Source organism: Stylophora pistillata, chromosome 9 (assembly GCF_964205215.1).
Source record: "Stylophora pistillata chromosome 9, jaStyPist1.2, whole genome shotgun sequence".
Taxonomy (NCBI): Eukaryota; Metazoa; Cnidaria; class Anthozoa; order Scleractinia; family Pocilloporidae; genus Stylophora; species Stylophora pistillata.
In genome coordinates this window covers 6,465,768-6,477,700 of record NC_142527.1, presented here as the reverse complement: position 1 = coordinate 6,477,700, position 11,933 = coordinate 6,465,768, and the positions used below count along the sequence as shown (strand labels likewise).

The 11,933-nt window shown below is 38.3% G+C and overlaps 3 protein-coding genes across 7 annotated transcripts in view; 2 read left to right on the top strand and 1 right to left on the bottom strand.

The window, feature by feature from the left end:
- LOC148722965 (uncharacterized) overlaps positions 1 to 817 on the bottom strand; it is a 1,798-nt gene extending 981 nt beyond the window's left edge. Inside the window, exon 1 of the mRNA XM_088733717.1 lies at positions 1 to 817. This exon is cut by the window's left edge and continues 981 nt beyond it. Coding sequence (XP_088589843.1) covers positions 1 to 787 — 787 coding nt within the window. The 5' untranslated portion in view covers positions 788 to 817.
- LOC148722964 (lactadherin-like) overlaps positions 1 to 7,304 on the top strand; it is a 9,258-nt gene extending 1,954 nt beyond the window's left edge. The window contains exons 3-7 of one of the 4 annotated variants that reach the window (XR_015991848.1): positions 1,219 to 1,312; positions 2,234 to 2,381; positions 3,647 to 3,695; positions 3,938 to 4,086; positions 5,303 to 5,441. Coding sequence is in view for 3 of the 4 variants with exons in the window: in XM_088733719.1 (XP_088589845.1) it covers positions 1,219 to 1,312; positions 2,234 to 2,381; positions 5,303 to 5,590; positions 7,163 to 7,239 (607 nt within the window). In the remaining variant the exon portion in view is untranslated. Of the gene's footprint in view, positions 1 to 1,218; positions 1,313 to 2,233; positions 2,382 to 3,646; positions 3,696 to 3,937; positions 4,087 to 5,302; positions 5,591 to 7,162 lie in introns of those variants that run through there. The other 3 variants (XM_088733720.1, XM_088733719.1, XM_088733721.1) reach the window with 3 other exon arrangements.
- LOC111342028 (uncharacterized) lies at positions 7,247 to 9,921 on the top strand. 2 transcript variants are annotated; one of them, XM_088733725.1, is made up of 6 exons: positions 7,247 to 7,456; positions 7,707 to 7,818; positions 8,103 to 8,173; positions 8,680 to 8,704; positions 8,938 to 9,085; positions 9,482 to 9,921. In XM_088733725.1, exons 1-6 carry the CDS (start codon positions 7,447 to 7,449, stop codon positions 9,722 to 9,724), a joined length of 609 nt encoding a protein of 202 aa, XP_088589851.1. In that variant the 5' UTR covers positions 7,247 to 7,446; the 3' UTR covers positions 9,725 to 9,921. The 2 variants fall into 2 exon arrangements, with proteins under 2 accessions (XP_088589851.1, XP_088589850.1); XM_088733724.1 differs by having other exon boundaries at positions 7,249 to 7,456; positions 8,938 to 9,103.
- The last annotated feature ends 2,012 nt before the right edge of the window (positions 9,922 to 11,933 follow it).

Sequence of the window (11,933 nt, the reverse complement as noted above, 5' to 3'; positions counted from 1 at the left end):
ACTGGCCAGCGGTCACCCTATCAGGCATTACGGTCAGGGTGTCATCGACGTACCTCCGGTAATAGCGCGGAAGTTGACCGTGTCGTTCGAGGTTTTCCTCAATCGAGCACATGAAGACGTTAGCCAGCAACGGTCCAAGGGGAGAACCCATAGCGACTCCATCTGTCTGCTCATATAAAGCACCGTCAAACTGGAAAAGCTGGTTTTTCGTAGCTGCTCGGAGGAGGTCGATTAGGTCCGCTTTAGAGATGTTCAAGCTGTGCGTCTCGTTGAACCAATCCTGGGCAAAGGCTTTTTCAGCTAAGATCTGTATTGTTTCCTCCAATGGTACATTTGTAAACAATGAGATGACGTCATAGGAAACTAAAACTTCGCCGTTCCTGATCTCGAAGCCTCGTACTTCATCAGCAAAGCGGAATGTGTCTGTCACTGTATATTGGTTGCACGACAGGGGTTTCAATTTGTCGTCAAGCCATTTCGCTAGCGAGTAATTGTAGGTGTTAGTAGCAGAGAGTATTGGCCGCACGGCCAACTGTTCTTTATGTGTCTTCGGCAAGCCATACAAGTGTGCGAGTCTGGACCCTTTCGGGCGGAGAGCGTCAGCAATGGATTTCGGTAGAATCTTTCGAACGAGAGTTTCCAACTCCCTTTCTTTCTGAAGGAGAGGGTGGTAATACTTAGGAGGTCGTCCTCTGGTTCTCGGTCTCTCCGAGTCCACGAATCGGAATTTGCTGGTATCGTTTATTGACGCTTCGGATTGTAGGCGAAGATATTCTGATTTATCCATAACAACAACACCAGACCCTTTATCCGGTTTTGTGACAACGATGTCATCGCGTTTTTTCAGATCTTCAATAGCTTGCAAGAGGGCTACACTACCACCTCCAGCACAATAGTGAAATGCCTGAACGCTTGATCGAGCAATTCAACGTCATCACGAAATGTAACGGCAAATTTGATTGCCTTGTTAATGAAATGTTGTATATTCGCATGCGTAAGCCAACACTGAACGTGCAAACGGATTCCATCCGCGCCAAGGTGTTTGTTTAAGCCGTTCAGTCTAATTTATGCTATTCTTGTACCTTTCCTTATTTGCATGTTTTTAAACTAGTCTCTTGATAATGGAGTCACGATGACCCCGAAACGTCGAGTAATAAATCTTTCCTGGTTTTTTCTATGCCTTTGCTTTAGCAAATCCCTGCTGATCTCTAGAATTAGTACACAAGGTTTTTTTGGCTCCTATTGCTATTATGTGAGTTTCAGTTTTAATGGATGCATCTGGAACAACTATACAGAGCAAGGAAAAGTCAAGGTAAAATGAATAGAATTCATTCTATAACTGCACACATACCTGGTTATTTGATTCCTCTATCTGTAGTGGGCTGGTGGGGGGAAGGGGGTGGGAGGGTGGGGGTGGTGTTGGTTGGGGAAGGGTTACATACATACATACATACATACATACATACATACATACATACATACAATCATACATACATACATACATACAATCATACATACATACATACATACAATCATACATACATACAATCATACATATACATACATACATACATACAATCATACATACATACATACATAGAATCATACATACATACATACAATCATACATACATACATACATACAATCATACATACATACATACATACATACAATCATACGTACATACATACAATCATACATACATACATACATACATACATACAATCATACATACATTCATACATACATACATACATACATACATACATACATACATTCATTCATTCATACATAGATACATAAATACATACATACATACATAGGTTAACTGACCACTCTCCATAGGGGCTTTTCAGGGTCAATTCCCACCCATCCCACCCAGGGGAGGACATCCACCACACAGTAATCTCGTGGGTGGGAAATTAACTTCTCCTACCTCTAACCCTGCAGGAGACGGGGCCTACGGTTTATTTGTCCTTTTCCGAGAAGACTAGAATATCTATCCATTTCTTGATTATAGAAAGGTAACAAATTCTCCTCACTTATTTTAAGACCATGAGTATTGGTCCAAAACCATGAGTATTGGTGCGGTACCATGAGTATTGGTTCTATTTATTATTTGGCAAACATGTACTTGGGTAGCGGGGTGCTCATCTTTGTTCTACATAAGAAGCAACTTGACAATTACATGTTTAAGCAGGTAATTGTTTTTTTATTTATTTTTTGTTTCAGGTGTTTCAAGCCAATGTAAATGATTATAAATTCAAAACAGTGTTTTTCAAACCTTCTCATGTAGCACAGTACATAAGATCATACTCCACAAACTGCTCCAACACTTTTGCAATCAGATTTGAGCTTTTAGAGTGTTATTCGATAACAGGTAAGGGACAATTTTGCAAACTCTCGTGGTCAAGGGCATTAGTATCTACATGCATGAAGGGGAGGTTTGCATCTCTTTGAATTAACAGTATGTTTTGCTTTGTTTTTATTTTTCCTCTTTACAAGTGCATGCTGTGAAAATTCAAACTGATCATGGTTATTAAACATAGTGTGTGTTAATAAAAGATGGTACAAATGAGTAGTTTAACAGGTAATAATTTTGACTGCAGAGAGAGCATCTTGTTCTTATGCAGGGAAGATAGCCTTCCACTAAGAGACTTTTGCAGCTGCATTTAACTGTATTTTAAGGTCTTTTGTAATCTGCATAGCTTTGTTGTTCCTCAAAGTCAATCTATTTGAACAATTTTTTGAGAAAATTAGAGTTAGGTGTGCAATGACTTTTATGTTAAGCTTAGGCTACAAGAGGGGAACCAGGCACATTTCAAGCAAGGGAATCAACCCCGATAATCTACCTGACAGCTATTGAGACCCCTTTACATACAATTGATGATTTATTTCAAATATCCCTTTCAATTGATCACATCTATTTGTTTACTTGTTAGGCTTGCCTGGCCAGCCAACCTTACTTTCTGCAGAAAATTATTTCGAATCAAACGAAATCTAATCTAGTTCTTTCCTAAGTAAAGTCTTTCAGTTGACAGAGTTTCAGGCAAAATTATTTTTGACATGAAATTGACAGGGTGGAAATAAGAGAGGCATCCTCTTAATTACCTTCCTCTCAGTTTTGTAAAAAATGGTTTTATTTAACTGTGTGAGTTTTCAGCTGTAGATCATTCATACCACCAATTTTGAATGAGTCAACTGTGCCTTGTGTTCCATTTTTCAGTTCTAGCTTGATATCAAGTCTATGTGTACAGATCTACTTTGAGGGGGGGGGGGGGGTTAGGTAGTATATGCTAGATTCATCCAGTCTATCTTGGTGAGCTCCTGGTGTGTGTATTCAAATAATTTGATGACCCACTTTGGAAACTAAATTTTACTGGATTTTCATGCTTTAATAGGATGTTCTGGATATTACCATGATTGGGTGAGAAATATTCCAGAAAGGGATACCACAGCGTCATCACGTGATTCCCATTCATTTCCTTACTTTGCACGGGTCAACTATGGCTTTGTATGGGTTCCCGATCGAAATGACAGAGATCCGTGAATACAAGTAAATTTATGGTATTCAAGAGAAATCTTTGGAATTAGTACACAAGGTCTTTTTTACTTCTATGTTAATCGCTATTATGTGAGTTTCAGTTCTGATGGAAACAACTGGAACAACTATACAGAGCAAGGAAAAGTCAAGGTAAAATGAATAGAATTCATTCTATAACTGCACACGTACCTCGTTATTTGATTCCTCCATCTGTAGTGGGCTGTTGGGGGTGGGGTTGGTTACTATAGGGAAGGGTAGTATTTATTATTTGGCAAATGTTTACATGGGTATCAGGGTGCTTAAATAATATCTTTGTTGTACATAAGAAGTAACTGGACAATTACATTTTTAAGCAAGTAATTGCAGTTTTTTTTATTTATTTGTTGTTTCAGGTGTTTCAAGACAATGTAAATGATTATAAATTCAAAACAGTCATTTTCTAACCTCCTCATGTAGCACAGTACATAAGATTATACCCCACATAGCTGCTCCAACACTTGTGCCCTCAGATTTGAGCTTTTAGAGTGTAATTCAACAAAAGGTAAGGGACAATTTTGCAAACACTCTTGGTCAAGGACATTAGTATCTACATGCATTCATGGCCTTAAACTAAAAGGGAAATGAAAAGAAAGCTTACATGCCTTTGAAGTAACAGTATGTTTTGCTTTCTTTTCATTTTTTTCTCTTTATAAGTGCATGCTGTGGCAATTTAAAATGATCATGGTTATTACACATTGTGTGTCAATAAAAGATGGTACAAACACTAGTTTAACATAGAAAATGGGTAATAATCAGTTTTGACTGCAGGGAGAGCATCTTGTTCTCACACAGGGAACAGGGCCTACCGCTGAGAAGCTTTTACAGTTGCATTTCACTGCATTCTAAGGTCTTTTTCAATCGGCATAGCTTTGTTGTTCCTCAAAGTCAATTTATTTGAACAGTTTTTAGAGAAAATTAGAGTTAGGAGTGCAATGACTTTTATGTAAAGGCTACAAGTGGGTAGCCAGCACATTTCAAGCAAGGGAATCTACCCTGATTACCTGAAGGAGGCTGAAAGTTTGTAAAGAAACTGTGGTGCTGCATTGGTGGGGGTAACAAGATAATTGGTTATATCAACTAAGTTTAAATTGTAAATTGGCCACCGTAGCGAATAAAAAAGCTGACATTTCGAACGTTAGTCCTTCGTCAGAGTGAATGGAGGAATTGTGGGTTGTACGTGGTTTTATATGCAGAAAGCGGAGCTATGCCATTGGTGGGAACATGGCAACGAGGAAAACACAAATAAATTAGTGGAATGAAAAGCGTTCGTTGATACCTGTGGGATTAACAGTGCCTTTTGAAAGATTAAATTTTGTTCAAGAGTTTGTTCAAAAGGAAGCTGCAAAACTCTTGAACAAAAGTTCATCTTTCAAACCGGCACTCTTAATCCCACAGATATCAACGAATGCTTTTCATTCCGCTAATTTATTTGTGTTTTCCTTGTTGCCATGTTCCCACCAATGGCGTAGCTCTGCTTTCTGCGTATAAAACCACATACAACCCACAATTCCTCCATTCGCTCTAATGAAGGGCTAACGCTTGAAGTGTTAGCTTTTTTATTCATTATGGTGGCCAATTTACAATTTCAACTTAGTTGATATAACCAATTTAACCCTGTTTACCTGACTGCTATTGAGACCCCCATTACATACAATTCAGTGATTTATTTCGAATATCTATTTCATTTGATCACATCTATTTGACTGTTTACTTTTTAGGCTTGCCTAGCCAGCCAACCTTACCCTCAGCAGATTTTGTTTTATCAAACAAAATTGTCATCTCATGGAGTGCACCTACCATTGCAGGGGATGGAATAACAGGGTATATTGTTAAGTGGTGGAGTGCTGAAAAAGCTGACTATCAAGAAAAAGTAGTTACAGGGAGCAGATCTGCAATACTTGACAAACTGACACCCTACACTAGATATGACATCCAAGTGAGAGCAGAAAATGATAAGGGATGTGGCCCTTGGTCAGTCTCACTGAAAGTGACAACGCAAGAGTCCTGTGAGTACTGACATTAATTTCTATAACAAGGTGCACACACCTTACTGAACCAGTTCCCCTCAAACATCCTGTTAGCAGAAATAAACTAAATCACTTAGCAAATTGGTCAAAGAACAAATCACTGATCATTTCTAGTGCACGGAGGAATGACATCTTCAGGGAAAGATGTTAGCTCAGAGATTTGTTATGGGATCGACTAAATAATCCCCTAATTATTATTTTTCTCTTATGCTCATTACTTGTCTGCTTGATATTGTATTGATTGATTGTAAAGGGAAATTCTCTCTTGGTCACTGATGGGTCACTTGGTCACTGTAAAGGGTTTGTACATGTTGTTAGTTGTTTTCCCTTGATACAGCCTGACCAATTAGGCACACAACCGTTCTTCAAAGTTATGTACAAAATATAACAGCACACTGAGAGGGCTCTTGTCCAGAAGTTAGTCTTTTTTATTTATGTAGCTTTCTAGATGTGGACATTGTGTTCTCCACATTTACTTGTGAACTCAGAGACCCTATGAGCACTGTGTATGACTCTACAAATGTATAATTGTAGGTTACCACATCAAAAAGTTGTCAATACATAATTGTATGGTGTACTTGTATAGTGTGACATTTAGTGTCCTATACATGTCAACAAGTAGGCAAGACATATCATGGAGAGTGCATGTTCATTAGACATGTACTGCAATCCTGATGTAAGAGTGGTTCTCATATGGCAGCATTTCATATTACATTCACCACATGGCTTTTAAAAATGATTTGACCTAGCTAACCATTATCTTTCCTGGAATAAGTATCCTTGTTCTAACGAGCTCCCACTCCCTATTTCATAATGTCTAACAAGTGCCCATTTTGAATAAGCTCCCCTTCCGCTTTTCCCTCACTCTCTTAAGGAATAGGGATACTAGGGGTTTCAAAATGTTTTGAAGTAGGCGGCCGAGTCTGGAAAAGTAGGCGACTGTGATAACGCGGAGATTGTTTTTCACGAGCAGACTGTTGAGCCGGCGACATACAATCAAGTAGCCAGCGGAACTTCGGCGGTCGCCGGCTTGTTTTGAAACCACTGGGATACAAGAAAAACCTGTTTCTATCGCCACTTTATCTATAACTTTTAAAGCTTCAATCACAGTAGAATCAGTACAAAAGAATAATGAGTACCCCTCTCCTCTTGATCAAGGGCCTTCCTTTCAGTTAGCATCCCTCTTTACAGTCAAAATGTTGAATAAGCATCCATATGCTTATTCAAGGAAATCTGGCAAGCTTCTTCCTACTTATTTCTACTCTGGAACCATTGAGTAGTGTGCATTAAACCAAGATGATATTACTTGTCTTCTTCTTCTTGTTAAGGTGACAATTGGTAACATGATGTGCATTTGCTTAAATACAAGATTATGCGTTCACGACTATTTTTTATTTGCCTTAAAGAACGGTGACGTGCCAACAATACAGTACGTCATGGTTAATATCGCTCATCGATTTTGCTAAATGCGACATATTTGCTTAGTGAAGATGGTAGCTGACACGGGTCTTTCAGTTCTGTTTCTGACTTACAAAAATTATTACGTCACAGCTCCCAGTTCTGCTCCAATCATTGACAGACAAGAAAGAGAAGCCGAGGATGCGCACACCATAAGCCAAGTGGAATAAAATTGCAAAGGAGCATCAAAACGGCGTCATATTGGGTTATGAGGTTTTATACAAAGAAAAAGGCCAACAAAGCAATTTCAGGTTAAACACAACGACGACAAACACCGTAATTAGGGACTTGAAACCATATACGGAATACTGCATCCAAACTCAAGGGTTCACGAAGTTGGGGAGTCGCCATTCAGCCCCTGCATTTATGTCAGGACAATGGAAAGCGGTACGTCACCGGTAGATTTAGTTTGATTTATTATTATGCTTGAATTAAGAAGGTTGTCAGTCGGCAAACAAACCGAACGACAACGACCGCAAAATAACTAAATAACTGAATGAGACTAAAATCGGTGTAGACAACATTCAACTTCTTCAGAAAACATTTGTTTTTGCTTTTTAATACAACGTTTTTCTTGAGATGCAAAAAAGGAAAAAATTCAGGGAATAATGCAGTTTTGTTGCTACGTATTTTGCAGATGAGTTACCAGTCGTTAAGGAAGGTGACAACATGGTTGGTGTAATAGCTGGTGTTCTGGGAGTGCTGATACTTATCGTGATCGCCATCATAGCAAGTCATCTGTATCAAAGGTAATGGCCAGACAAACAAAAAGGATAATTGCAATGATTATTGAGTAAAATGCATCAAGCGACCAAAATCTTTCAAGGTGTCGCTGTCAAAAGAGGGTTTATTCTGAATTGGTGCACCAATCACCTAGGAAGATAAATACTTCTTTCTTGAATACCGTGGTCAAACTGGTCGCACAACATTGGCTTATGTTTTGAATCACTGCCGCAAAACACTTTGCCTAGTTTTTTTTAGTTTTCTTTTGCTCTTTTACAACTTTTGTCATTTTGCTTTATTTTCAAACCAGATCCAACAGGCCACCCAATGCTAACCTTAATGTGGAAAGTCAAAAAAAGGAGTTTGAAGTGAGGCGCTCCAGTATGTAAAAAAAAATGCAGTGTTTTAAACTTGCGCTTCCCTATTGAAATAACAAATAAGGCAATAAAGTAAAACAAGATAGATTCCTCGAGAGAAATGTAAAAGCAAAGGAGACAGCTGTTTCCGTCGCTTCTTCGTCGAAATAATAGTATTTGCTTGGTAATTGTGGGTAAGCGTTGAGTTGAAAGAATCTATTAGCACGTCAAGAATGTCAGGACAAGGGTGGAATCCTCTCCTGAATTGGTCCAGTTACACGACTGCTCAGTCATTACATGATTAAAAAAAAGAATAGCGATAAAATAAAAGAAGTAAAAATATGAAATGTGCGCAAAGCTTTTTGTTAAATTTTTTGGGATCCAAAAAAACTTCCTGGTTAAAAATAGAATTTAAAATGATGATACTCTCATTGCAATGTATTCTGTGACTATTTACTTCGTTGCCGTTCAAATATCAACTTTTGATTAAATGATTTTTTTTTTATTGCTGTTTTTCGATTTTTCTCCCAGATGCAAGAGTTACAGCTGTGGAAAGGTATTATGATGCGTTTTATTCTAATCACATCGTCTAAAACTTCTAGCAAACTTTGCTGTTCAAATTAAGTAAAAGGGCGTCGTCGAAAAAAAATCTGACTTGACGATCACCTTTAAGAAGAGCCCTTAAAGCCATTGCACAAATTAGAACCTTTTGTGTACAGGAGGGCGAAAAAGGGGAGACAGATAAAGAGCATGTCTGCATTGAGATTTTAATCGCCATTTTTCTTTCAGCGACCAAACACAAGAGAATTTAACCTTGGTCCCTGTGGGTGTTACCACTCAGTTGACAGTTTCTGAAAGTACTGAGCGTCGCAACCTGGAAACCGAAAAATCCAGCTTAGTATATGAAGAAATCGACCCGTCTTCACCTGGAGTGATGGTACTTTCATGCTTTTGGGTAATTGTTCTGGGCCGAAGTTTCAATCTCGCTAAGAATGATGCCTATCATAAGCTATTTCGTGATGTGTTGTTGAATTGTTGGCAACGCGTCGGTGGTGTGTTCGTAAATTCTCGGGGAAGTGTTATTAACATAACGATGGAGGGTTGGTAACGTGTGTCCGTAATGTGCTAACGATTATCTTCTATCTTTGTAAAATCTTTTTAACTAAGTAGATATTGCGTTTTTTGTTGAGCATTTTTATAAAAGGGTAAGGGCTTACTGTAGTACTTGGAACGCGAGCGTTTCGTTGTCGTATAACCACATTAAAATCGCACATTGAGGTGCATATCGGTTAGCACATTTTTTAGACATGTTTTTATGTTGTGTTTTCCATAGGTGCTTACCGACAGTGGCCAAACTTCTGAATATACACAAGTGTCCGGCCCTTGTTCTCATATCTATACGCCACCAGAGAAAAGGGAAGAGGAAGAACACGGATACGTCAATCAAATAGAGCCTCCTCAGTACATTAATACTTACATGCCACTTATTAAAGGAGACAACCCTAACCTGTTGGCCGACAATTCTCCTGGGTATGCATCGCTTTTGAAGTGTGAAAAAAGATCATGGAGACGTTGAATACGTATTAGAAGAGATTCACAGAAACATATTGCAAAGTTCAACGCTAAAACGTTGTATAATATAAAAACAACTTTTAAAGACTGTTTGTGACTTATTTTTGACGATGTTTCGACGTTCTTTTACGTCATTATCAAGTCAAGAACAGAAATGACGAGTGAAAACACGTAAAATAATAATAATAATAATAATAATAATAATAATAATAATAATAATAATAATAATAATAATAATAAAAAAACAAGAAAAAAAAAAAAAAAAACCAAAGAAACAATTGGTATCTAGTGGGTGTAGTTCCCAAACGTGAGATAGCAACTAAGTGTTGGCTAAAAAGGTTGACACGAACCGAAACAGTCTGAGTGTTCAACGAAGGCTTGATATCACGAATAATAAGCATTTTGTAGATGGATGGGTTTCCTTTGTTCAATCCATTAATCATGCTGAGATGTGTACTGATGCCAGAGTAATGATGCTCACTGATACTGGTGATCATGTAAAACAAACAAGCTTCTCCATACCTCACAGATCATGGGGTTACCCATTTGTAATTTATGGCTTATATAGAGAAATAATGTTCCTTGGTTAGTGCTGATCACTTTTCTAGCAATTGAATCCATACAATCAGCTTTAGTCAGACGATCGCCTCTTCGGTTGAACCTTGGGCGTGAAGACTGAAACCAGCAATTGCTGGGATGTAATCTACTGTTCAACTTGGCCTCTCGCCAGGCTTTCCATAACCTCTCCGAGGAACGAGCATGAAACATGGAAGGGAAAGTGGTTGCATGTTTTGAGACAAACCATTCCCTAAATTTGAGCGGGTCAGGTAGAACGTCAGAAAACCTTTTCCCACGACCCAACCACAGACTGTAAGCTTTTCCTGCGGTAGAACTGAGCCCCTAGAGTATGTTTTGCTTAGAGCTTTTTCTTCAAATGACAATTGTTAAAATCAAATAACTGCGTTCTTTGATAAATGAATAATGAAAATGCGGTATGTAATACTTTGGTTTCGAGAATAAGGGAAGTTGAAATATTGAATTTTATACCCGCACAGATGCCGAACAGAAAATATATTATATGGTAATACGTGTTTGGAATGTGATGCAACTTTAGTGATAATAGGATCCATGTTAAGATAAACTTTAAGGTAACGCTTGTGCACGGTAAAGCCATTAAAAATCGACAAATAAGTACAGATAAATAGATGAACGACCAAGATAAATTAAATCATTTCTGACCATGTTTATCTAACTCGTAGGCTAGTTGTGGAATTATTCATGTTCGATACAAAGATTCCCCTGATGGTTCCTGGTTATGATGTTATAAGAGAAAACTTTCTGTCTTTTACGTAACTTTCAGGAGTAAGGATGCTTTGCAGTTTGCAGCTTTGTACGGAATGATAAGAGTTGAATTTGCAATAGATGATTTTTTCCAAAGATGCGTTGACACGAGCTGGCTATGATCCACTAATGTCTCGCAAACGAGAGGAAAATAGATAGGTTTCTTATGAATGGCTGGCTTACCTTGGCCATGGTGACTGAGTCAATAGTAGTTTTACAGGAGTATTAAACATTTATTCAATATCTTATTAAAAGGGATGACATTAAAAGAAAGGTAATAAATAAATGGTCAATTGATGGAGAAACTATAATTTGTAATCTTTTGTATGAACCCCGCACTAGGAACTACTAGGGCTCCTGCCCCATGCAAGCTAAATTGTACATCCCCGGATGTTTCATTGCCGTTTTATTGGCAACTTTTGTTGAATGACTTTTGAATATAAGGACTGAAAAAACCCAAAAGATCAGGCTTTAGGGGAAATCGAATCAATAATTTTAATTCATTGTCACTGATATAACTGTCGTTTCGGTAGTCCGACTAATTTCTGGCTGAGGTCCACATTATGTGTGTCACGCAACACGTTCAATTTCCCGCCATACGGATGCAAAGGGATCTAGAGGGTATTTTTAAATGAGTTCGGCTCGCGAGCCGACTTAGTTATTGGGGAAATTTATGCATTTGGAAACTTTCATTTCAGCTACAGAGCTGGCTTTACAGTGACATGTCCTACGAGAAATTATTCCAGCTCAGTTACCGAGCTGAAAGAGAGGCGACCTTTCAATTTTGTACCGGTCAACCGCGTGCCGGTGTTCAAAATGATAGCAAAGTTTGCCATCGCAGCTACCGAAATAGTTAAAAAAAACTGAGACTT